This window comes from Thermobia domestica, chromosome 1 (assembly GCF_964235325.1).
Source record: "Thermobia domestica chromosome 1, izTheDome1.hap1.1, whole genome shotgun sequence".
Classification (NCBI taxonomy): domain Eukaryota; kingdom Metazoa; phylum Arthropoda; class Insecta; order Zygentoma; family Lepismatidae; genus Thermobia; species Thermobia domestica.
Window position 1 is genome coordinate 147769827 of NC_137454.1, and position 27182 is coordinate 147797008.

General features: G+C 33.0%; 2 protein-coding genes across 2 annotated transcripts in view; one reads left to right on the plus strand and one right to left on the minus strand.

Moving 5' to 3' along the window:
• The window catches only part of Ir25a (ionotropic receptor 25a), a 222565-nt gene that overhangs the window by 178434 nt on the left and 16949 nt on the right, over positions 1-27182 (plus strand). Inside the window, exons 10-14 of the mRNA XM_081764277.1 lie at positions 2388-2576; positions 11150-11349; positions 12455-12593; positions 13744-13994; positions 17900-18099. Coding sequence (XP_081620403.1) covers positions 2388-2576; positions 11150-11349; positions 12455-12593; positions 13744-13994; positions 17900-18099 — 979 coding nt within the window. The remainder of the gene's footprint in view (positions 1-2387; positions 2577-11149; positions 11350-12454; positions 12594-13743; positions 13995-17899; positions 18100-27182) is intronic.
• On the minus strand, positions 19753-23766 carry LOC145689929 (uncharacterized). Its single transcript, XM_081764287.1, has 2 exons — positions 23693-23766; positions 19753-22469 (listed from the first exon to the last, which is right to left on the minus strand). Exon 2 carries the CDS (start codon positions 22420-22422, stop codon positions 20542-20544), a length of 1881 nt encoding a protein of 626 aa, XP_081620413.1. The 5' UTR covers positions 22423-22469; positions 23693-23766; the 3' UTR covers positions 19753-20541.

Consider the following 27182-nt stretch of genomic DNA (forward strand, 5'->3'; position numbering starts at 1 on the left):
GTAGAATACGGTATTCTTAACTGTCTGATCTAGGAATTTCAAGGAACTTAGCAGCCGCTTAGAGAAATCGAATTATATCATGTAGTTCACACTTGGCGGGCGTTTCGATTCCATTCGGTATATTTTCATGCTCGCTACTCCATAATGGAGGCAAGGTCGGGGTTGTAAGGGGATAATTGAATAGTCCTCATCGAAATCTTAGAATTTTTTCAACAATACGAGCAGCTGTTTTTTTAGCGAGTGTTGTCACGGATCAGAAGATTTCCAAAGCGTAGTATTCCTTTCTGCCAATTTTGAATGGTACGTCGGAAATTATTCAGTTTGACATTATACATTTGCTGCAATAGTTCGTCCAGGTCTCAAGAATTCTAAAAGAATCACATCATTTTGTTCCCAAAACAAGGTTGCCATCATTTTGTAAATTGATGGTGTTTGAATTTCTTCGTTTTAGGAAAACCGACTGCTGCTTTGACTCTCCTGTAGCGTACGATATCCAGGTTTCATCCTCCGTCATTATGTGAAGAAAGAGGTCATCTTCATCTTTCCTCCCAGTGGGCCGAAAAGATCACGTGCAGCAGTCATTATTTGCTTTTTTTGAGCTTCTGTCAACATTTTTGGCACTCATCTAACACAATTTGTGATAACCCAGCTTATAAATCATAATTCGCCCCATTGTTTTCCCAGCACATATGGGAGCTCTTTGACGAGTTCAGTTGTTGTGAACCGGCGATTGGATCATACTTTCTCGTTAACGCGTTCCAGCAGATCGTCCATCTGAACACTAAGGCCTTCCGCTACACTCGTCGTTACGAAAATTTGAACGCCCTTTCTGAAGCTCTCTGCGCCACTGCCAGATTTTCCCTTCACTCATTACTGTCATATTTATAAATAGTACACAATTCCCGCTGCATGCCACTTGCATTGTGCCGCTTATCGTTTAGAAATCACACGACAGATCTCAGTTCACATTTGGTGGATTTTGTGTTACGACCGGACTATTCTATTTTCGTTGCAAGCACAGAATTCTATTCATGCTCAACTCCATCAGTGTTGAAAATCTCACGTAAAAACTTACTTGCCTTTTTTTCTGAAATGCGCCTCGTATGTACTGTATGAATTGCCTGATTTGAATAATTAACAATGACAATTGTATGGATAGCAGAGACCAACTTTAGAACAATCAACGAACCTATCTCGGAAACAAGATTATGTGACAAAGAAAATATATCGACATTCGTGTCAAGCCTTAAGCGAATACAAAATAATTATTAATAATAAATAGATATAATCGATTCTTTCTCTTTATTAGATAGATATATAATAGATATATAATAAATATTGTTACTGTCATAAATATGTGCTCACGGAATGAACCATTAAAGTGATAATCTTACTTTAATCATATTGGATGGTGTTGAAACTGATTTAATTATTGCTCAAATGATGATCAGTAATAATTCTCTTTGATGATGTTCGGAAAAATATATGTTGGATAATGCAAATGATAATTCAATGAAGTATTCGTGAAGAAAAGCAATAATGATGCGATATGAAAATAATCATTATTCTGATTTTATAAGTTAAACAATGAGGCTATTTGAGTAGAATTCTTTCAGATCTCCTTAACGGACAAATGGATGAATGAATGATGATATAGTTTTCTCCAATAATGAATCGTTGAAACTATTTGTTGAATTATCAATTTTTGTATTGACTTCCGTTATTTGAACACGATATATGGTATATACGGTGTGTACCAGTATATGTCGATATGTACTGTGCTTCCTGTGATTACTGTGTCTTTTGTAAATTTTATAATTTTGTATTGTCTTCCAATAAAACTCATCGAACTTGATTTACACACGTACTGTTAAAAGCTTTTACTACTTTTAACTTCAGTCTCTGTTTGAAGTTCTATTGCTAGAGTAATTCTATTCATTTTATATGATAATGGTTTCGTACTTGATTATAGAGCATTGGTTTCGTACTTGATTATAGAGCATACTAGTTAATCTATCTGATATAATATGGCATAGCAAAGTCAATCTCTTGCTTTTCTTCTGGTCTGACTCGGGCCTTAGGACATCGATTTCTCAGCAGTAGTTCACATATGTTGCGGAGGTATCCGTTTCTAAAATTTTACGAACTGATTTCTCACTTACGACGCATCAAATATCTTTAACGTATACTTTTACGTAAAAATATTTAATCCTTTTGGTTCATACCCAATTTCCGAGGATGAGTCTCTGGAGTTAATGATGTGATAGATTAAAATGAATATTTGTTATACAATTGTATTTAGATGTGTTCTTAAAGGTCATATAAAGATTATTATTTTGACAAAATAATTAATAATATTATTTTATTTTTGTTTCTTGTTCATATAGCAACCACCGTTTGTGTATGTAGAAACGAAAGAGAGTGGCGAAGTGGAGTACAAAGGATACTGCATTGACTTAATAAACGATATTAAGGATATCTTGAAGTTCGATTTCCAAATTCGACATGTAGACCATTTCGGTAATATGGATGACAACGGGAACTGGAATGGAATGATTGACGAGTTAGTAAAAAAGGTAACATCTTAATTAAGTCTTCTAAAGAAACTTGATAGACCTGTATGATTGTATTACAGAAATTATATAAACTTCTTCTATTTGAAGCATTAAAAGCCAGAGTGGGCAGTCCCAATTTTAAGACATAGTTCTGTTCCACGAAGGTGCTTGAAATTTTCATTTCTTGATGCGTCAATAGAAAATATTTCGAGTAACACGAGAGTGCCACAGCTGACACATATGTTGGACGTGTTAACGAGACTCCTAATTCTATTTTTTTCTTCTTAACTTTAGCATTCCTTTCAAGCACCGAGACTATATGAGACGTAGAACATGTGTTTTATGCTCTTCCAAGAAAGTCTTAATCAAGATAGTTTTTGATTAAGATAATTCAGAGATCACATAATTAATAAAACAATGATGTATTGATTATGTTTAATTATACTTTACACATCTATAGTCGTATGTATAAATCTTTAAGTGTGAACAAAACTAAAATACGCTATGAAGACATACGCATTAAAATAGACACCTTAAATTCAATATACGAGAAAAATGTCTAGTTCATTGAAAGAGACTATGAATGTTGGCTCTCATGCGTTAGTTATTCTTATGCCTCAATTTTTAAGATTGTAGCTTTAAAAAACGTGTTTTGTTAGAAGTACTAGAAATTTACAAAATAGTTCTAGTGAGAGTAAGGAGAGTTATGGACCCAAAATTTTCTTTCTTGGGTAATATGTACAGAAGTTAAAAGGTACACACTTATATTGAATACATTTAATTTAAATAATACAATAATACATTTAAAGAAAGCTCATTATAGTATTAGAACGCATCAATATTTTCAACCAGGTATTTTACATAATAGTTAGGCATTTATTCCCTTTTCAGGGGTAATATAACAATTCCTAATAATTGACGGGGCAATGTGTTTTGGATTTAATACTTCCCAGTAATTTATTCCTTCAACACTAGCTCAAATGATGTTTTTACTTTAAATGGTTAAACCAGTTTGCAACAGTTATACTTCATACGTCTTTTTTAATTATTTACTTGTTTTAAGAGAGAATTTTCAGAGACAAATTTGCATCCTAAGTTGACACTTTGTGTCATACTTCTTTACCCCTCGATGTATAGTTTTTCTCACTTTGTATACTGAAACAATATGTGGGAGGATATTTCTTATTGCACTGACCGCCCTGTTTCGTAATGTGTTTAAAACATTATATCATATTATTATTATTATTATTATTATTATTATTATTATTATTATTATTATTATTATTATTATTATTATTATTATTATTATTATTATTATTATTATTAATTTTCATTAATTAGAAAATCACTCGAAGAAAGAGTAGAAAATTTATTGTTGCGACAAGCAACTCTAAGTATGAAGATAGTACTATGCTGAAAATCAAATTTCATTCTTTATTTTATTTTATTTTTTGATATAGAAAAAGTATCTTCATTGATCTTAGTAAGTCTTAATTTCATAAAATACTCTGTAGCCACAATCACCCGGCAAAGACGTATTTAATTACGTAGTTCAGTACTATTGATTTCGCTCATCAAAATAAGGTGCTGGCAATAATGTAGCAAACGAGGCTAGACAGGAGAAAGAAGAAAATGTCTTACTGAAAATACTAATCCACTTGTTTCACTAGATCTTCCCATCGAGTGAATATTACCATTTAATTCAGAGTACTTCCCCTGATCATACGTATCTCCATTTGGTTTGTGCATTCAATGTTGCATATTACAACTTTTATTTTTCAGTTCCCATTTACTTTACTATTGCAAAAGCTCTGCGTATGATATTTATGTTATAGATATTAGGTATGATCTCTAAGTTGGAGTTTATTCAATGAAGTTACAATACTATTGATCTAATTAATCACTTCGTATATAGTCCTTTCGATTGCAATGTTGGTCCTGAAAAATATATCACTATTTTCATAGTTAATACATTTTCATACGGGATGTAGTCGTAAACTCTTTGCTAATCTCACCATCCACTTTTTTAAATTTTAGAGAATAACTTAAGGTTGGTGTAAAGGGATAAGTTTTGCCAATAGATGTCACTATAGTCTTCGTTCTCTCTCATGTATTTTTTTAACCTTTCGCGAAAATTTACAATTTCTCTTACAAATTTCAACCTTGAGACTTCAAATTATTGGAGAAAGAACTTAATAACCTATCGAAGGCAACAATCCGTGCCGATTTCTTATTTAGAATTTTCTTCATTGTTGAAAGTTATATTGTTAAAGGTTTGAATATCCCTTTCAACAAACAAGCCATTTCAACAATGAAGAAAATTTTAAATATAAAATCGGCACGGATTGTTGTCTTTGATAGGTTATGAAGTTCCTTCTCTAAAAATTTGAAGTCTCTAGGTTGAAATTTGTAAGAGAAATCGTGAATTTTCGTGAAAGATAAAAAATACATGAGAGATACAAAGACTGTAGTGACATCTTTCGGCAAAATTTGTTCCTTTAAACTAACCTTAAAGTCAATGAAGAGCATCAAAAATTTAGAAAGTGAGAATCTGCAAGATGATATTACATGAACTAAAAATTGTTTTCGAAGTCTTTCGTGTATTATATAAATTTGGATCACCAACAATAATGACGTGATAAATTGTGTACCCAAATTTGTAGTCTATAAGCAAAGGTTTGAAAACGGTTATTACCGAATCATAATTAATGTCGTATTTTTGCACTGTAAGGAAAAGAACGGTAACTTAATGGAACACCACTGTTAGTCAGGACAATAACCTCAATTGCACTGTGCCACCTGTCAACTAGTTACTGAATTCTCCCATGAAAGAAGTCATTGGTTTTGAAGGGAAAATTACGTCACTGTTCGTCGTATGATCCTAATTTTACTGCGTCTTCCCAGAAAGGTGGTTTAGCAAGTTGCGAAAAAGATAATTGTTTGCTGTAACGCCCCCATCCGCAGCGTATTGGAGTAAGTGGAAAGTTAAAAAAATATCCAATAAAGGCTGCAGAAGGAGCTTTACACCAGACACATCAAATATGCGCTGCTGTTTTGTTTAAGTTTTTCGAAAATACGGAGAGAAATTTACACACAAATCAGTTAAATATTTCAAATAAATAACAAACAACACTTTCAATTCAAAAACTTTATTACAATAATATTACAAATTATGAAGTTCTCTGCTCTGCAAAATTCAGGCTTAAATCCTATCAGTCGCTCATAACAACTCCCAGATTGAACTTAGTTAAAGATTTGGTAAATCCTCAGGCGAACATTAAGAAAATAGTTAAAAAACTTTATTCCAAATAGGCAATAGTAATTTAACTTTCAATGGTCAATCAAGGGCCTTACCACTACACCACTAGTGTTATATTTTTTGTAAAAATTTTGTATATTTTAAGTCAAGCATCAAATGCGATTTACACATGAACTCTTCTAGCAAAAAATTGAGTACTTCCTTTGCTTTCCGATAAATAAGAGGTCTTACCTGCCCAAATTTCGGATAAAATAGAAAATCAAGAAATAGAAGAAATCAAAAATTAATTTAACGAGAGGATTTAAATCCGTTAAATAATATAATAGGCAGAAAAATAATCAATATTCAAAGAGTAAATATATAAATATATCAAGCAAACCATCAATCTCAAACAGCGTAAACAAAGCCAAACAGCTCAAACAACTCTAACTTTTTCACTTTCTAGAAAAATTAATTTCATCACACACCCGGAATATTTATCTCGGAATTAACCTTATATAACTAACTAACTAACTCTATGGCCTATGGAACCCGGAGGTTCAATGCCGCGTTCACAAAAGCTCTCCACTGACTTCTATCCTTAGCTAATTGGATCCAGTTTCTACTTTGTATTCCTATCTCTGCGAGATCCATCTTAATATTATCCTCCCATCTGCGCCTAGGTCTTCCTAATGGTCGTTTTCCTATGGGTCTACCATTCAAGACTTTTAAAGCGTTTCTACTTTTTTCCATTCTAGCTACATGACCTGCCCACCTAAGCCTCCTAGACTTGACGACCCTAACAATGTTGGGTAAACCGTATAAACTATGTAGTTCCTCGTTATGAAGCTTCCGCCATTCCCCATTCTCGTTCCTCTTGGGTCCGAATATTCTTCTCAGGATCCTGTTCTCAAATACTTTCAGTCTATGTTCTTCCCTCAGAGTAAGCGACCATGTTTCGCAACCATACAAAACAACAGGCATGATTATCATTTTATATATTTTAAGCTTCAAATTCCTCGACAGAATTCGCGACGACAAGAGATTTTGAACCGAATAGTAACACGAATTCCCTGCTTTTAGTCGACATTTAATTTCTTCGTGAATATGATTTTCGTCTGTTAATATTGATCCTAAATATTTGAAAGTATCCACTTTATCAAAAGTATTATTTAATATTTTAACGCCTCCACAATTTGCCGTATTACGGTCCCGACGCACTTCCATGTATTTAGTTTTCTCTGCATTTACTTCTAAACCCATGTCCCTGCAAGCGTTTAATAATATCTCTGCATTTATTTCTACTGTTCTCCTATCATCCCCTATTAAATTTACATAATCAGCATATGCCATAACCTAGTGAATGCCGTTCAACTCTAGGCCCTGGTTGCTATCTTTGATTTTCCTTACGGCGTATTCCAGCACAAAGTTAAATAATAATGGCGACAACGCATCTCCTTGTTTCAGGCCATTTTCGACGTGGAAGCTCGTGGACAAAAATTTTCCTACCCGGACTTTACTTTGGGATTCACTTAAACATATCTTAATTAATCTAATTAGCTTTCTCGGTATTCCAAGCTCTGTAAGAACGTTGTATAATGTTTCTCTCCTAACCGAGTCGTAAGCCTTTCTAAAATCAATAAATAGTTGATGTACCGGGGTATTGTATTCCCACTTCTTTTCGAGTATTTGGCGAATGGTAAATATTTGGTCGATAGTTGATCGATTTCGTCTAAATCCGCACTGATAATCTCCAATAATTTCATCTGCGTATGGGGTCAATCTTGCTAACAGAATATTTGAAAGGATTTTATAGGATGTTGACAGAAGAGAAATGCCTCGATAATTATTACAGTCAGTTTTGTCGCCTTTCTTGTGAATTGGAACAATGATTGACTCTTTCCACTCTTGTGGCAATTCTTCCTTGTTCCAGATAAGGAGAATGAGTTTGTGTATCTTGTTCCACAATTTTTCGCCTCCAGCTAAAATTAACTCAGCCGGAATTTCATCTACACCCGGAGATTTGTGTTTCTTTAATTTCTTTATCGCGGCTTCCACTTCTATTCGATTGGGTTCTGGAATATACGGTTCTGCGGTGTGTATCTCCTTTTTTCCACGCACATTAGTTTTTGGCTGCGTGTTCAGCAAATCGTCAAAGAAATCTTTCCATCTATTTAGGAGGCTATCCGTATCAGTGAGAACTGTTCCGTCAGATTTCTTTAATATATAAGCACGAGGTTGATAGCCTTTCTTAAATTCGCTGATCCCCTTATACATGTCCCGAATATTTTTATTTTTACTATTATCTTCAAGTTCCTTAATTTTAACTTTCAAAAAATCCCGTTTCTTTGTTCTAAAAGTTTTGGAAGTTTCCCGCCTGATATCTGCGAAATTTTGTGTAGTTATTTCATTCGGATTTTGTAGCCACCGTAATTTTGCCTGTTTTCTCTTCTCTACTAGTTTAATGCATTCTTGGTCAAACCATGGTTTGTTCCTACGTATTTCCGCATGTCCCAATTTTTCTATTGCTGAACTTTTAATGCTATCTCTAATTTCAATCCAAGTATCCTCAACACTAGTGCACTCCGAGTCTTCTAAAACCGAGACTATTCGAAACTTCAATCTGGTATTCCTCTCTTACCTGGCTCTCTTCTAATTTCTTTAAATTAAATCTCTTCGTTTTCGAGCATTGAGTATTACATTTATTCAACGATAATCTCTCCCGTATTGTCGCTGCTACCAGGTAGTGAGCAGTGTCACAATCAGCCCCTCTAAACGACCGGACGTCAATTATGCTAGATTGTCTTCTTCTATCTACTAAAACGTGATCAATTTGATTATGTGTTTTTCCGTCTGGTGATGTCCAAGTGTATTTATGAACGTCGCGATGTGGGAATTTTGTACTCTTCACGATTAGGTTTTTGGATGTTGCAAAGTTCACGAGTCTAACACCGTTGTCATTACTTTCCTTATGCAAACTTTCGTTCCCTATAATCGGTTTGAAAATATCCTCTCGTCCTACCTTCGCATTGAAATCCCCTAATAGAATCTTCATATGGTATCGCGGGAGTTGGTCAAATATCCGTTCCACTTCTTCGTAAAAACTATCTTTTATATCGTCACCCTTATCTTCAGTTGGAGCATGTACATTTAAAACAATAATATCACACCACCGTCCCTTAAGAGTAATAAAAAAGTCTGTCAGTAACAAATTCAACCCGTTTAATTGCTGGTAATATTCGTTTGTGAACGAAAAACCCTGTTCCTAACTGGTGATTTTTATTTCCTTCCCCGTAAAAGAACGTAAAATTTCCGGAATTCTCAGATCCATTTCCTTCCCACCTAACTTCCTGAACTCCTACTAAGTCCATCTTGTATTTCTCTAACTCACCCGTTACAGATTTTAACGCGCCTGCCCTATAAAGACTTCTAATATTCCATGTTCCAAATCTCATGTCCATTTTCTTTTGCTGATGTCGTGCCAAGTTATCAGTCCTTGTCCGAGGCTTTTGTGAATGTTTCTGAACAAGTACCTTTTTTTACAGGATGAGGGTGTTAGCCTTACCCAAACCCCCAAGCTGGAGGACCACTCCTAGTCGTCTGTCCGCGACTGCTTATTCAGTATATTCGCAGCTAACCTCTATATCTAGAGGCCTTCTCCTCGATCCGCAACCTGAGGACGCGCCATGCCGTGGTGACAGGAACCTACGTTACACGGATTAACCTTATATAGAAATAAGAATAATAAACCGGAGTCCGTTACACTGCTAATACAGGATCTGGTGAAAACGCCAGGTAGGGAATTTTCTCCCAGACATATTCTTCGATCTCAGCACAGGTCCTTCTTGACGTGTGTTTGTGGGGGGAAGGGAAGGGTGCGGTATCACCGTGAGTGAGCACGCCCTTATGATGAACCAGAACAAGACGTTTCTCTAATGACGTAGTCTGTAGGCGTTCAAGTTGCTGGCAATAGTCATTTGTATTGATTGTTTCGATGTATGACGTGAAATGAATTACTCTATGAATAACTTACCAAACACTCAACTCTACTTTGCAGTGGTGGAGGAAGTCCTCTTTTCGTAAGGAAGTCCTCTTATTGTGGCTCGTCCAGTACCTCAAAGAAGACATTTATAAACGTATTCAGATTAGAAATAATCACAGGATCGTTTAATGCCATAATCTATCTGTCAATGGCTTTGCCACGAGTGTATTTCTGGAAGTTCTGATAGTACTCTGAAAGCAAGAAGAGACAATTCCATCAATTCTTTCATCGTCATTTAATTGCCTTAATCATCCGTCTTCTTTATCCTAAGGGGCTTAATTGTGGGATGCTAAACTGAAATATTTCATTTCATTTTTGAATGTTGTTAAAAATAAAACACCTTTGTAATAAGAGTCCGGTTCCTTAATTGAATATTGGCGATGTAATGCCCTCTGGTAGTAAATTGCGATGGGGACCGATAAACTTATAAAGCTTTTTGAAATTATTTGTTTAAAACGTAATTTGTTACTTTCCTTGAACTATTTTTTCTGTATCTTTTCATGGATGAGTCAAGCATGACGTACTTGCGGCATCATGCGTTTCCGATGGATTCCAAAAAAATGTGCAATATGTGAAACAGACAGTGGTACGTTTTATATTGACCTATAGATATAAGCGCCGACGCGAAGTTTACATTACATTGGAGAGAAGGGTTCAGTTACAGTAAAGTTTTATCGCATGATAGTTTCCGCTAATTTCTCCAAATATGAATATATCCAATATTTCATGGATAGTGAACATTTTTCAAACTTAGCCACGAAAAAAAATTTTGAAGATAAGATGACAAAAAATATCACTGGAACATTATTGGATTACAGCCCACTCAACGACAATATTTTAGGGGTGAGAGCTTTTAATCCACAGGTTCCGGCTCCTATGCCTATAAAAATTGTAATAAAACAGAGAATTATATTTTTATGGCTAAATTTTCAAAACAAGAAACTAAAATAATAAATAGATCAAAGGTAGAGAAGATAAGAAAATAAAGAGGAAGGCATGAAAAGAAGTAATTCTTATACTAGGCACTGCTTTCTTTGCATAGCAGCCACACTGCTTGAAACTGAAAATACAGCATTTGGAAATTTGAACTTTATTGTCACCAGGAATATACGAAATTTCTTGACTCACCTATACGCATTACGTTACATTCTAGTAACATTCTTAAAAGATATGTAATTACTAACGTATGCAACAGCTATTGAGTATTTATTATGTAGGAATTGTGTCAAGTACCTTTCGTGTCCTAACAAATATACTACAAATGTTTTGGATAATGAAGAAATCGTTTATAAAACATTTATTTCTCCATTTTAGAAAGCTGACATTGCTCTTGGCTCATTGTCAGTAATGGCAGAACGGGAAAACGTTGTTGACTTCACAGTACCGTATTATGACTTGGTAGGGATAACTATTCTAATGAAGAAACCTAAAGCTCAAACATCACTGTTCAAATTCTTGACAGTGTTGGAGAATGATGTGTGGCTATGTATTTTGGCTGCTTATTTTTTCACAAGGTAAGAAAAGTTCTGTTATATTAGACATAGAGGATTGTTTTGCAAGACTTAAGAGTTTTTACTAGTTTTTAACGGTCCATAAAATATCAGTAAGTAGAATTACTAAAAAAACAGCAATAGTCACTTGTAAATATGCGTATTAGTGTTGTTACGGTACCCCTAATTTATATGGTTCTTATGATGTATACAATTGTAAAAGAAGAAAGCTTTTCATAACTCCTACTTTAATATTACAAGCAACAGGGCCCTGTTATCATTGACGCTGTTTTCTCTCAAAACCCACATTGATTCAAATAATCATGATTATATGTACGGGGAGATAGAGACTTTAATATGATGAGTCATGAAAGAGTTGACTAATATTGATTAAATAGTCATGTATACAACATCTTAAGACTTTCAATCTTAAGCCTGAGTATGTCTTGTAGTACCTTGTCAATTCAACTGGACAGAGCTCGAAATCTGAGTCATACATATGAGTCTCTGCGAGCTGTGAACGGAAATGTGGAAAGCTTATTCGGGCTCGCACCTAGAAAAATAGTATTAATTTCTTGGTATTTGACGATGAAATTGTGAACATCTAGTAGGCTGCAAGACTATTTCAAAATGTACTGTACAACCAAAAACCAAAGAATCTATAAACGGTTTTCAAACACTTTCCTTATTGTTTTTTTCTCTTAAATGTCTCATGTAAGTGATAACAATTTATTTGATGATACTTTGTAGCAATTTCACCAATGATGTTAATACTAAGAGTTTTCATGCGTTTTGCATATTAAGTTTTTTCCCCCCACATAACTGAAACAGTATTTGTTAGAATCAATTTTGTAGCAACTTCATCCAAATATTTAAAGTTTTATTGGCATAAATTCCGTTTGCCTACGTTTTTTTACTACCTAATATTCAGATAAAATAAACCTAAATGAAACAAGCATAAGCATGTGATACAAATAAAAAAATAACAGCTTCTGATCTCTGAACTTTCTCTGTTGGTACAAAGTTTCTGTAGAAAAACAAAATAAAAATTAAACCATAAATTGCCCTGCGTTCTACTTTGTAATGTTTGCTTCTAAATTCTAACTATTGAATAATTGTTTATTTACAGCTTCTTGATGTGGGTATTCGATCGCTGGAGTCCGTACAGCTACCAAAATAACCGAGAGAAGTACAAGGACGATGAAGAAAAGAGAGAGTTCAATCTTAAAGAATGTCTCTGGTTTTGCATGACTTCACTGACTCCTCAGGTAGGTCGACATTCATAATTTTTGTTTATTGATTAATTGTTATTCATTTATAGTTGTGTGTAAACGTTTATTCACCATGTTAACATACAAGGAAATTCTATTTTAAGACAGAAGAATAATAAAGATATTGTAAATAATAGTTAGAATACATTGAATTAACAGGACCCAAAATGTTCAGCAGTATGAACATAAAGAATGAAAGTGTTTGGTATTCCTTGTTATACACTTTTAAACGCATATGAGAACTCTCCATCATCCAATTCGAACGAAATTGAAAACACACAATATGGATGTATATAAAGGACTTGTAGATTTTTAATTTGCATGTCGTAGTACCCCGGTCACCGTAAGAGGGCGGGCTTATCAGATGGCAGACTACACTTCTCTTGCTATCTGTTCTCACTAAATCTATATTTTTTCTTTCTTGCTTGTCGTTTGCGTCTGGTGTGTCAAAGCATTGCACTGAAAGATAACTACATATTTATGATAGTATAAATGTGTCAAAATGACAGAAAAGGTAACTTACATGTTTTTCTTATGAGCGATTGTCAAAGATCAGGCAAGTGAACGTGTAAAAATTGTCTCTTAGAAAATAAAAGATGCCGCTAACTCCAAATAGTGTTTTGTTAAATCATTTTGTATAGTCTCTGTTAAAAAAAACTGTATTATTTATTAGAATGAGAAGATGAATAAACATGGAACTATATTTAAAATATTCTAGACATGATATCTTGATTAAGGATTGTCACATCGAGAATCAAACAAATGAATATTCGAGCTCGGGTACTGAACACTCATCAGGTATAAAATTCTGCAGTTATGGTGCATAGCTGATACTTCAGCTGCTTTTCGGGCGCCGGGTCTGTCTGGGTCTTCGACTCTATTTGAATCATCGGGTCAGACTGTCTGGCAACTGACTTCCAGACCGAACAGCCCAACAAAGTTCGTGATCCAAGTGACCCAGTGACCCATAACTCGTTCCATAAGTGATTCACTCGCAATCGCAAAGTACTGGAGCAAGACAATTGCATATTGGTCCTCGATTGCCATCTACGAATGCGACAATCTAAAAATAAAATAAGGTTTATGTAGTTTCATTGTTAGATATAACTACGTAGAATCCTTTACTTTTAATATAATTTCTTCCCAGGGAGGTGGTGAAGCACCAAAGAACTTGTCTGGTCGTTTAGTCGCAGCTACATGGTGGTTGTTTGGATTCATCATCATTGCCTCTTACACTGCCAACTTGGCTGCCTTCTTGACTGTATCGCGATTGGACACTCCCATCGAATCTTTGGATGACCTCTCCAAACAGTACAAGATCCAGTACGCTCCTGTCAATGGCAGTTCGGCTATGACCTACTTCCAAAGAATGGCTGACATCGAGAAGAGGTTCTATGAGTAAGTTTATTAAAGTTCTTTTGGTTTATATCCAAGCAAAATGATTCAAATGGGAATTTGAATTAAATCTCACTATATGGCACACTAGTTTAATAATAATAATAATAATAATAATAATAATAATAATAATAATAATAATAATAATAATAATAATAATAATAATAATAATAATAATAATAATAATAAAATTTACATTTAAAAAGAAAATTTGAACATTTACAATTTTTAATGAAGCACAAAGCTGCTCATATGTTGAGAATAGTTCAAATGAAAAACAATATACATCAATGGAAGATCTAAAGTACCAATATGAGTTATCACATACCTTTTTATGTAAATTTGTTATTTTTAGCGTTGATTTTGTGAAGAAATAGTGCACTGAAATGTTTCTTAGATATATATACATAAATATACAATGATATAAGCAACTTCTACAGTACAAATCGCGTCAGTTAAAATTTGTGCTTTTGATTTGATTGCCTAGTAGAGGACTGATATTAATTACTTCTGTACGGGGCAGGACTTACAAGAGTCCTGGTATACAAAATTCTAACTGATATATACATAATTTGAATAATATTACATTCTGACGTCATTTTTGCGACTTCGTATATCTTAATCTCCATCTTCACACACTATGTATATTTTAACCACTGTTTATTCATGAAGTAGCGTACATATTTTATTATATGTTACGATTACTACAATATCTTGTTATTGATATTGCATTTAATTATTTTACTTCAGGCAATGAATCTATAACATCTTCTATGTTTTGTATTGTTCTAATATTTATTTTAACTTTGCTCCAGTTTGACGTTGAGTTAACAGAGAAATTTTAAGCATAATAGAATGTTATGCACTAACAAAATGTAGAAATAACCATCATTTGACACGTTACAAATTATGTTCGTTACGATATTTCTAAAATTGCATCTGCCACCACAGTCATACACACCTATTTTATTTATATCTTAAGTTCATAATCAAGGAAAATATAACACAAATTGTCGCAATGAAAATTTGTCTTTCACTTTGAGGTAAAATATGACGTTGATGAGCTAATACCATAGGAGACCAGGGTTACCAAAGATCTCATGTCCTCTTTTCAACATTCAGTTAGTCGTATGGGTATCAGATTGATGCATTCAACCGCTTTTTAAGTTGCATTTTTGAATGTGCTTGCAGACGGCTTTTCATATCACAGTACCTCTCTCACTCAAGATTTCCAACACGCCAGTGGTGGAGATGACCTTAATGAGAGGTGGTATTTCCCCTTTGCATGCGATTGTATCAAATTGATACGTTGCGAGTAGCGTCATTACAATTTAGAGTATTGCCAGTTGCAGTGTATTATCACTGTAATGTTGTTTCGTGTAATGAGTTTATTTCATTTCGGTGAGTTGTCTGCTCATCTTTCTCAGAGTATGGCAGAACGATGAAGTACTTTTAATCTGAATAATTTACTGATGTTCAAATAATTTAAAGATGAAAATTTAAATGATCCAGCTAAATTAGAAGATTTTGACACTGGTGCGTCTATTGATAATTATGAGGAATGTGAAGGAAACTCCGAAATGAAAGAAAAAGGAACAAATGAAGAAAGTGGTCCAAACCATAACTTGATTTATATTGGTAAAGACAAAGCAAGAAGGTGACAAATTGTGTCTTGTCAAGACAGCTATCAAAGGTTTCTCAGAACATAATGATCAAACTTCCTGCGTGAAGATAAATTAAGATCCAAGTAGACTGTTGGAAAAACTTCTTTTCCGTTGAAGTACTTCATAATATTGTTATACTAATCAGTCTATAAGTAGTGAAAGCAGAGGATTTACAAGAGAGGGCGATGGAAATAATATCGATTTGAGTAAAATCGTGATCTCCATTCGATTCCTTTACCTCGCTAAATCATTACACGCAAACCGAAGGGCACTGGAAGATTTGTAGGGATATAAATTAAGGCATCTCAAGAGCCTTCGGCTATTTGGATATCATGTGATGTTTTACACTTGATGACGAAGCGTAATAAAAGATGAAGAATTATATTTCTCTATTGTAACTAATGGAGTAGGTGGAATCGAGTAATAAATGAAACTTCTGCGACTTGTCATTTTTGCTGCACATCAATCTTTTTTTTAAAAATAGTAGTTACACAAAGCGAATGAATCTATCAAGAAGTTCTGTAATCGACTGAATATAAATATATATATGCGGTTAGGGATTACCTATAAGCACCTGTAATTCTAATTACGTAAAGTGCCTTATTATAAAAACAAAAAATTCCATTTTAAGCGAAACAGTATATATGAAATGTAGAAAGGGATAAATAGTCTACCTAATGAAAATATATTGTATAATAAGAATAATTTATGCACATTTTGAAGCGCGATTTTTAAATAAAAAGTAGCGCATAAAAGAGCAAAGTGTTTTCCAGTGTATCAGTTTGATACATTTCAACTCTTGTCACAATAAAGAAAATATTACATATGCTACTGATTTTACATGAATTCAAATGTTATTTTTCTCTTCAAACGCGGAAAAATCATACAATAAATTTGGCTTAGAGGTATTTAAAACAAGTTACTGAATTTATCCTTAAAATATGAAAACGATAAATAAATAATAATTATCTAAAATTGGTAAGGAAATAAGTGTATCAATTTGATACATTGCGACAAAAATTATGCGTCACAATATTACAACTAACGGAGGGTTAAGAGCAAAATAAGCATTCGGACGGATTTTCTCTCACAATGAAATTGTCCGAGGTTTCTAACGACACGAGGAAAATGAAAAGTAGAAATAAATAAGTCGATTTTTGCTAATATTTGTATCTTCAATCACAAAAGAAATTTGTAATAGTCAAACTCAGTTCGGGAGGTGCTCTTCTGCTAATACTTCACACAGAAAAGACACAACTATAATTTTCTCAGCAATAATATTAATGGATACGAATAACTGAAATTGATGTATGTTGTTTAAAATATGTTTAAAGTTTTGTAGAGCAGTAAAGAAAAACCATCCAAAAGGCAAAAGGATATTTATACTTGTTCACATTTTGTAAATAAATATTTATGTCAGATGTCTTCTTGTTTACTTTATGAAATGTGGTAACCGTGTAGAAGATAAACATTGTTTACTTAGGTTTACGTTTCACAAGTAGCTCTGTCGAGTTATTGAACCTTAGTTCCGAAAAGGGAGTATACTCACACACATATACGCCAAACGTAAACAAGGTTAGAAGGTAATCATTCTCATATGCGAGAGCTGCATCAACTGTTTGAAATGAAATAAATTATGATTGCACTAATACATTTATCATGTTGTTAATATTTTCAATTAAATTCTCAACTTTATTATACGTATCTATAGAATATTAGCTCACCATTGATACTTGTAAATGAATTTATAAAATATTTTTGTTTATTACCTACGAACTATGGAAAAGTAGCAAATGCTACACTTTACGAGAAAACTTTCTGTATGTTTCAAGCCCGAGAATATGGATTGACTTAAATTCAGAATTACTATTTCAAATATAAGTATGCATATCATAAAAATATAAACTTTTGTATTAGAATAATAATATTATTCTCGGTTAGTTACTTTACTTGCGAATACTGTATTCATAAATTTGTTTCAGTAGTGCTGTTAGTTCAGTAACCATTATGTCCTAAATACATGGAAGTTCTAAGGAGTAAAGTTCTTGAAGCGACAGAACCAATTATTTAATGACTGAGGTGACTAATGGCGAATTTGTTCGTTTGTTGGTATATTTTATTACTATCTTTAAACATTAGTAGTACTATATTGTTATATTAGTATTTTGCTTTCTATTTTATTTCTCTCTCTCTCTCGATTGTTTTTTTAAGTTCATAAATGTCAAATTGTTTTATTTCCCATAGAATCTGGAAGGACATGAGCCTTAATGACAGTTTGAGCGACGTGGAGAGAGCTAAGCTGGCTGTATGGGATTATCCAGTGAGTGACAAGTATACTAAGATGTGGCAAGCCATGAAGGAGGCTGGATTACCAGGAACGTTTGAACAGGCCTTAGAGAGAGTCAGAGCCTCCAAATCATCTAGCGAAGGATTTGCCTTTCTAGGTTAGTAGGACATTAAAACACACACAAAAAAAAAACAGAAGCATAAGCTGATGTTCTTAGATAGTGAAATAAAGAATATATAAGATGGTGGTTTGATGTTACAACTGCGATTAAGTTGCCAACATATTTTGTATTTATAAATAAAGTAATGCCGAATTTATTTTTTATAATTTAATATTATAAGAAAGCAGCTAATTAATAGTTTCCGAAACTATTAATGCTTTTACTATTATTATTACTATTATTCGATTAACCGTTTCACAGAGGAATTGTCGACAGAACCAAATTTCCTTAACATGCGAATGTCGACGATAGTCGACGTGTTAAACTTTGTTTGCCCGTATCTTGGCTTTGTCGAGAGTAGTCGCCAAAGTTGTACCGTTCATTTTTGTTTGTGTTCTATTGTTTTTGATAAACAATAGAAATCACACAGAAAACCTTTGGCGACTACAATAGACAAACCCAAGATACAGACAAATTTTAACACGTCGACTATAATCGACATTCGCAGGTTAGGGAAATTTTTTTCCGTCGCCTTCCACAGTGAAAGGGTTAACATAATTGACTGCATCTTTGAAGTCATTTTACCCTAAAAATCAACAATAAAATATATGATGGAATCTTGACAAGAAGTCAGCTAGAGCTATTAGAAGTCATCGTCTTCGCATTTAGGTGGTGTTAATAAAGAACGGCACTAAAAATACTTCAGTTAATAGCGGAATTCGAGCCCGAAACCTCCTGATTACGAAGCGAGAACTCTAACCGTCCACCAAGTTTACTTTCTCTACTTTCCGTTAAGAAATAAAAGTGAGGGCTTGGTTTGCTGGATGATGTAATTACCGCCATCTTCAGTAGACTGTATACGTCATTCGTTAGTTTATTTATTTTTTAAAACATCAATCACTACTAAGAGGGATATATAATGAAACTATTAGTATGATTTACTATCGTCAATACTTTAGGTAGACTGAACTTGTAGAATATCTATTATACAAGTTTCTGAATTCTGATCTTATCAAAACAACCTCACCAAGTTCCTATTAGACTAGTGCATAAATAGAGTTATACTATTTACCAATTTTTGCAAAAAATTCCAAGTTAATTGTCTTCCAATCATCTTATAGTACTTCCCACCAGGGGCATTAAGGTGAGCCTCTTCCCCCTGAGTTGGGGTACCCATTTTAATCAATAGTATAGTAATGCACTAATGAGAAACGTAAAACTACTTATGTTGGAGGATAGTCTTGGCTCCGCCCACTCTATTCCAAGAAAACGTGAACTGAGCTACTGCTTCCTACAGATGTGATTTATTAATTATTCGGACTTGACGAACTGCACGTTTGAAAACATTCCATTACAACTCAATGGATTTGCAATTCGAACTTCGAGGAAGTGAAATCATTTTTGTAAATATTGATATTATTTTTACTAAAACTGATTTTTAATTGCTTTTTGTCAGCAATGTGATATTTTGGTGAATGATATAATAAAGATAATCACTTCGCAGAGAACGAATATTTGGTTGTATTAGCTCTATTTCTTTCAAGCTTTGTTCAAGATAAGATTGTAATATATTAAAACAATGAGGTGTATTTAAATGTATTTATTTTCTGAAATCTTTATTTATTTTTAAAATATAGATTTTTTGTTCTACTTTCCGGAAATAATTCTGAATCATATCGAATTTATTTGTATTGTCATATGTCCAAAACTTGCTTACACACCAAAGGATTAAGTGAAGTAACTCTTCTTACTCATAATCCCCGGTTTGATTCTTTTTTTTAAGAACTGAACAATTTCTGAGAAGCAAATCATATAAAAATTGGCGCATAATCTTCACATTACACATTTTTAACAACTGTTATTTATTTTGTATCTGCAGTAAACTATTTTTCCCCTTAGTTCTGTTATAGAAGATAATAATCAAAGTAGAGAAATCATTTTCCTCTATTATCTTTTTGACATAGTCGATTCTCATAATCATATATGTTCTTGGAGGAAATCGCCTTAGGTAAGTACATAATATATGTATCCATCAACACGAAGTTCTTAAATTTACAGTTGTCTTCTAACTACCCTTATCTCATCACAAAGTTCTACTGGCTCCTGTTATTTGAGATCAAACAACGGATATATTTGTATGTAGCAGCGGTGTTGTGCTTCCTGGTAAGCTACCTGTTTCTCCATTCCTTACGAGAAGGAAATTCCCCTTTGTGTCTTTGAGCATGCGCTTGATTTATTTTCTGAAACACATGAGGTGATTCCTCTATTGGAAGTCCTTCAATTTGAAAGTTGTTTGAAGTCGTGCCTGGTGAATCCTTTCTATTATACAGGTAAGTCTCTTTATTGTTGCTGTTTATTCCATTGCTTGATTTCGTTTTATAAAATCTGCAGTTAGGTTCTATTACTTGCTTCTTAGAAATTGCTTTTTTAAATTTCTATCTATAACTTTCCATCCTTATAATCATTGACACTATTGTTTTCATTACAACTGATTTTTGAGTGCTTTCTGCCAATATGTAAAATTTTACGCTGAGCATTTGAATTTGACTGCCATATTCTTTTCTTTTCTTCATCAACTGGACTTTGATTGGGTGTGATTTGTTCTTTTATGGCATTTGCATTTCTATTGTTTGTTTGTTTTCTGGAGGACATTGAAAGAAATTTGTATTTTTCTCCTGTATTTTCATATCTTATTCTATAGTCATTATAAGTTTGTTTAACATCAACTATTTCGTGTTTGCTGCTGTCTCCTATCATTTTGGCTTCAGTCTTCAGGTGAATTTCCATTGTATTTCTACCTTTTATTCTTTCATGAACAGGGGTCGTAGCCGATAAACATTTAACTATAAAGGGATTTTTCACAGACTTCGTACTAATTTTCTTTATGGGGTGTTTTTTACAATTTGTAGTCTTGAAGCTTAAACAAGTACTAATACTCTGTTCATAAGATTTAACTTGTGTTGTTGATTTTACAAATAAATTTTCTTTTTCATGGGTATTTGTTTTAACTACTGTTTGACGTCGGTCTTCACCAAAATACATCGGGGTTAAACTCCTTCTAGTGTTAGCTCCTGCTTTCGTATTAGATGTAGATGAGCACTTGCCGTGTTTATGCATTTTCTTGTTTGTTTTATTTTTATCTTTATGTTTAACAACGTGAAGGATAGTTTCGTATGATGGTATTCTGTATTGAGTGACTTCTTTTATTTCTTGTTTATGCTGAGAGGGAGACACAGTTTGCTTGAGTATCTGATGACTCTTAGGTAGAATTGTTTTTGTTATAACATAATTCACAAAAGTGGTTTGGTTTTCAGTTGGATTTACAAAAGTCTTATGGTATCCTACTGGAACCTTTATCTCAATATTCTTACTTTGTATCCATTGTCCGACATGATGATGTAATGTGTTTAATTTTGAATTCGCTTCGCGAATCGAATATCTCTGTATTTTGCAAGGTATTTTAGTTCTTCTATTTCCCTCCTTTGTTTTATGCTTCCACAAGCATTCCGAAACAAAATGATGTAAATCAAATTGGGAACTATCTTTGTCTTCTTTTTCATTTGTTAAATATATTTTGTGCCTCTTTACTCTGTTGTGTTCATTCGAAGTTCTTTTATCAAATGACTGAATAACAGGAACATTGAAAATTGGATTCTTCCTTATGTATGGTACCGTCACTGATGGTATAATTATAGTTCCAGCATTATTGGTGTATTTCTTCATTGGTAATTTCAGGTAAAAGTTGTCGGATTCGATACTATTTGACTTATTGATAGTACAAGAACGATTCACATCTATGGATCGTTTTAGTTTGTTGCCCCCTACTCGTGAGGATTCATTAGTTTTACATTTGTTGTCTGTCAAAACTTGCATGTCCACTGCCAACTCATCAATGATATCTGGGGTTATCAAAATTCCTGATAATCCATTGTTGCTTATCTCTACATCTACTTTACTATTATTAATAATATCGTATCCTTCATTCATAATTTCTGAACGTACGTATTCCTCCAGTGTCATTGGTTTCTTTTCAGCATCTGTTTTGTTTACTTTACCTATGATCTCGACATTACACTCTCCGCCTTTTTTTGACTGTGTGTAGTTACTATCTTGGCAATGAGATCCACAGCAGTTACTATTATTAATTTGATCTAATCCTGTATTTTTTGAAGAACAACAGTTGTTTCTGAAATACTGTTCTTGTGTAACATACTGTACTGATAACAAGAGATATAACACTATAAATTTATGCTTCTGTTTCATTGTCTGATCAGCATTCAACTGTCTGATTCCGTGTTGTAGAAACGGAAAGAAATCCATTTAAAAGATTGACGAACAGAGCAAATTTCCCAAAGTCATTCTGCATTCTACAAAATAAATAACTAATCTTAAATAGAAAAAGCATAAAATTGTATACCTAATTGACATATGCATTCCTTACAATTGTAGATAAAAGATTATGAGTAAGTTTTTATCTTGATTCAATAAAATCAGTTAAAATTGTCTTGTAAATGGAAATTAATTAATTGATATAACTTGTAAATGGTTGATATTACGTTAGTAGTAATAAAAAATATATCGCCTCATCGCATAAGTTTTCCTTTTTTAATGAAAAGAAACGCATAAATGATGCATACATAACTGCTAACGCATGCATAAATGATAACGGTCTTCATCTCAATATGACCATAGGAAATTGCAGCTAGGATATATATATACACGAAAACTTTAAGATAGCTATTGTGAAGAAGAATACCAGACATGAATTTTGTCTTCTGAGTACAACAGAGAAAATTCTGAACACCATACATGAAAATGGCAACATAGCAATATGCATATCCCAATACACATACAAATATATATATATATATATATATATATATATATATATATATATATATATAGATAGATAGATAGATAGATAGATAGATAGATAGATAGATACATAGATAGATAGATAGATAGATATAGATATAGATAGATAGATAGATAGATAGGTATAGATATTCTAGCTCCTGTATATGTTAAATATAGTCAACGCACAATGTAGAACTGATAACAAATAAACTAAGGACAATTTTATGTAGAGAAAAGATTAAATTGCATTGGATTTGAATTTAGCTTCCCGTTCAGCAGCCAGGCTATATGAGATGTACACCTACAGCTTAATGCGGAATCCGAACCATATGAGCCCCCTCAGGGAATCAAACTCGAGTCTCACACGCCAAAGGTGCGTGCGCTTTCCACATAGCCACAAATAAACAGAAAAAGAATGCAGGAATTTGAATGTTAATATACCATTTTTAAAAATTATTCTATCATTTAACGCAACATCGTTAACACATTGTTCTAAATAAATGAAAACTATTCATTGTTGTTTATAAACAAATAGAATATTGAATTGCCATTCATGGAATACTCTTAGGTTGTTTTAGAGCATAAACGTCATCCTTGCACGTAGTAAGAAAAATATTCGTCCTTTGTCATTTTACTACTTTGCTAGTGATAATATATATGATTTGCATAAAGTGAAGAAACTTTGAACGAAGTATTTACGAGGCATATACAGCATTTTAATATAGTACCTTACCTGTTCCAGGTTTAAACAAATAATTGAAAGTCTTCTGAATAAATTAAATGCCTAAAAAACATTAAAAACCTTTGTTTCAAACAATCAACACAAATAGTGAAATAGTTTCCATAGTATAGTAAATGTAATATAATTGTTGTGATGATTTTCATAAAATAAATTTAATATCGTCAAAATATGTTTGTTTTAGTAAACATGAAATTTAATATAATTTCATTGTAATATTAAGGACTAGAACAAAATTAAGGTTGCTTGAGGAAGAACAGCAATCGATAGGAATAAAGAATGTTTCTAATAAGATCTTCGTATATATATATATATATATATATATATATATATATATATATATATATATATTAACCGACTTAATAAAGTGCTAAAAACAGAAGATTTGAAGTTTGTATCATAATTCCTAATGCAAAATTGAATCGTTGAGTTCGAAAACCGGTCATCTCCATCGAAGCTAATTTGAGAGAACAAACAAAACTAAATTAATCAATATACATCTGACAATCAATATATATATGATTTGCATTAAGTGAAGAAACTTTGAACGAGGTATTTACGAGGCATATACAGTATTTTAATATAGTACCTTACCTGTTCCAGGTTTAAACAAATAACTGAAAGTCTTCTGAATAAATTAAATGCCTAAAATAACATTAAAATTAATACCTTTGTTTCAAAAAATCAACACAAATAGGGTTATTTCCATTTTTGGAAAGTAAAAAAAAAAAAATGTCAGATCTACGGTCCAAAAATGAAAACAGCCCTATATGTCAGATACATATTGACTAATTTACTTTTGTTTGTCACTCCTCTCAAATTAGCTTCGATGGAGTTGACCGGTTTTCGAACTCAACGATTCAATTACATTTTCAATCCTAATTTTGAGGCATTTAAGTTTGGCCTTGCACAAACTAAAACTTTCTGTTTTTGAACGTTTTTTTCATTGTTATTTTCTGCTTTTCAGCGCGCTTTTTTCACCATTTTCTGCTCTTTAGTTCTTTTTTAAATCGGTTAATAGTCTTTTTCTAAATGTGTTCTTAGTCTCTCCTTTTTAGTGCTACTTGAAGTCGGTAATTCTCTTTTCAATTATTTTTAAACATTTCACTGTTTCGTTATCCCGGCAGTTTAGCTAGTTACCTAACCATAAGGAAGATTACTAACTTCCTATAAAGTGGGTAAGTCTATGAAATATTTATCTAACAGCCTATAAATATTTTTCTAAAGAGATCAGTCTAAGCGTTACGAAAGTATGCGTAAACATACACGCAATTAAGATATTTACGGTGTCATCCGTTGAGACATTTCATGGTTTTCCTATGAAGACTATTATTATAGATGAAATTCACGTGAGACAGCTGAGAAATTATACTCTATCAATCAAAAAGGGAATAAGCAAAATTGATGCACATCTATGTCGAAGTTATGTGTAAACTCTTACACTATATATATTGTGTGTAAATATAAAAAAGGGTCGAATCGAGAACCTTTTTTTTTTTTTTTTGTTAATAACTCGAAACTAATGACGGAAAGAAAACAAAATGTTGAAAGTGTTAGACAGAATGGTAACCAAAACTCAAAAAGTAATTTAAATAACCACAATAAAAGACAAAAAGCACCTTAAAATATTTTTAAAGTACGAAAAAACTTGTAATATAATTGGTAATAGAATAAGTAATCTTAGCTGCGTATGTTCTTTTTTCTTATTTTAGATTAAACCCGCACTTAATATTAATTTACAATTGAGTAGCTCAGTTATGAATATGTACCATTTGATTAAATTTCCATTATCAAATTGTGTACTAAAACGTTATAGTGCACTAGAAATAAGGGCTCAAATAACGATTTGATTGAAAATTGGATAACTTAATAAATGTCAATTAGATATTAATAACGCTAAATACAACAATACAACTAGTAAAGACAGTGGTGCTATTCTAATCTTTTAACAACCGGTTCTCTCTCTCTCCCTCCCTCTTTCTCTCTCTCCCTCTCTCTCTCTCTCTCTCTCTCTCTCTATATATATATATATATATATATATATATATATATATATATATATATATGATAGTATTGGTCATGACAAGCAATCGATCGAGATATCGATGAAAAGACCACTTTATTTTGTACACATTACTTCAAAGGTACATATCTCGAGAACTAATGAAGACATTGGAGTCATTCAAAGACTTGCAGATACCTAGCACGCATAATAGGCATTAGGGGCCGTTTTCATAGTACGTAACGCTGTTTTTGATCAAGTTTACTACCTTCCTCTCCCTTGTAACATTTCGTAATGCAAGGCTGAACCCTCCCCTCTTTGTAACGTAACGCTTTTTGCTTTTTGTTTCTTCCCACTTTTGCTCATTTTGGGGGTTATCACAATAAAAAAAAATAATGACCCAACTTTTCACTACAAAATCATGTATTTTGAATATATTTGTAGTGTTTTTTTGCCAACAAATCAAAGTATTAAAAAATGGTAGTACCGTCAAAATATTTTAACTCCATAGGATTGTTTAATTAACCAGTCTTAATTCTTCGAAATTCCATACTGTCGTTTTCCCAAGGAGATCGCACCAAACCTCTTAGGTTACCGATGATTCGCAAGGAGGAAGTGCTGCACGAAGATACAAGTGAAACAAGACTTAGAGAATTGACATTGACATTTTTTTTTCTGGAATTCAGGATGCTTCCTGTATTTGAAGTTTCCCAGTATCGATGATAGAAAGAAGTTCTCTTCCACGTAGATCACAGACTGGACGTGGCAGGACACTTGAAGGAGCAGGGATATCACGTTTGTGAACAAGCTTTTAGCCATCTTCTTTGGACTTCAGTTTACCCTTTTTCAAATTCTTCTTGCCCTAAATCAGTACCATGCGAACAAACTCGATTTCTCTTGGAAAATTCTAATCTAAAGATTAAAAAAATCAGTATGAGATGACGCGGAAAATATTATTTCAGAAAAAGTTTTTTTTCTGTTTCACATGCGAAACCTCTTGAAAGAATAGAGTGGGTAATGATTCAAATCAAATGTTTTAAATCTATTCTTAGATATAGCGATACGAGTGGGAACGCGAGGGCATTTTCAAGCGGTAGTTACGATCGCTAACAACTAACTTCAGAAAAGCGTGTACCGTAAATCCATTGCGGCGATAGCCACAAAACAGAGCTGTATTGTATACACACAGGGTTCGTCACCAATCATGCAGGTGTATAGTAGCGTCTTCAAATCCCTTCTGCGTGATTCAGTTTCTACAGCCTGTATGTTCTCAATTTTCCAAAACTATATAAATGTTTATTCATAAAAATGAAAAGAACTGAATAAAATTATTTGTTTAAAGTTTGCATATAAACCTGAGAATAAAAATTAAGAATACAGAAAAAAAAAACACGTTACGTAACGAAGACGTTAAACCCCTCCAATTTATATTCACATTTCTATCTGCCCATTCAAATTTCTGTCTGCCCATTGAATTGAAAC

Coding starts and splice junctions, on each gene's coding strand:
- LOC145689929 (XM_081764287.1), bottom strand. CDS start 22,422: ATGGATTTCTTTCCGTTTCTACAACACGGAATCAGACAGTTGAATGCT.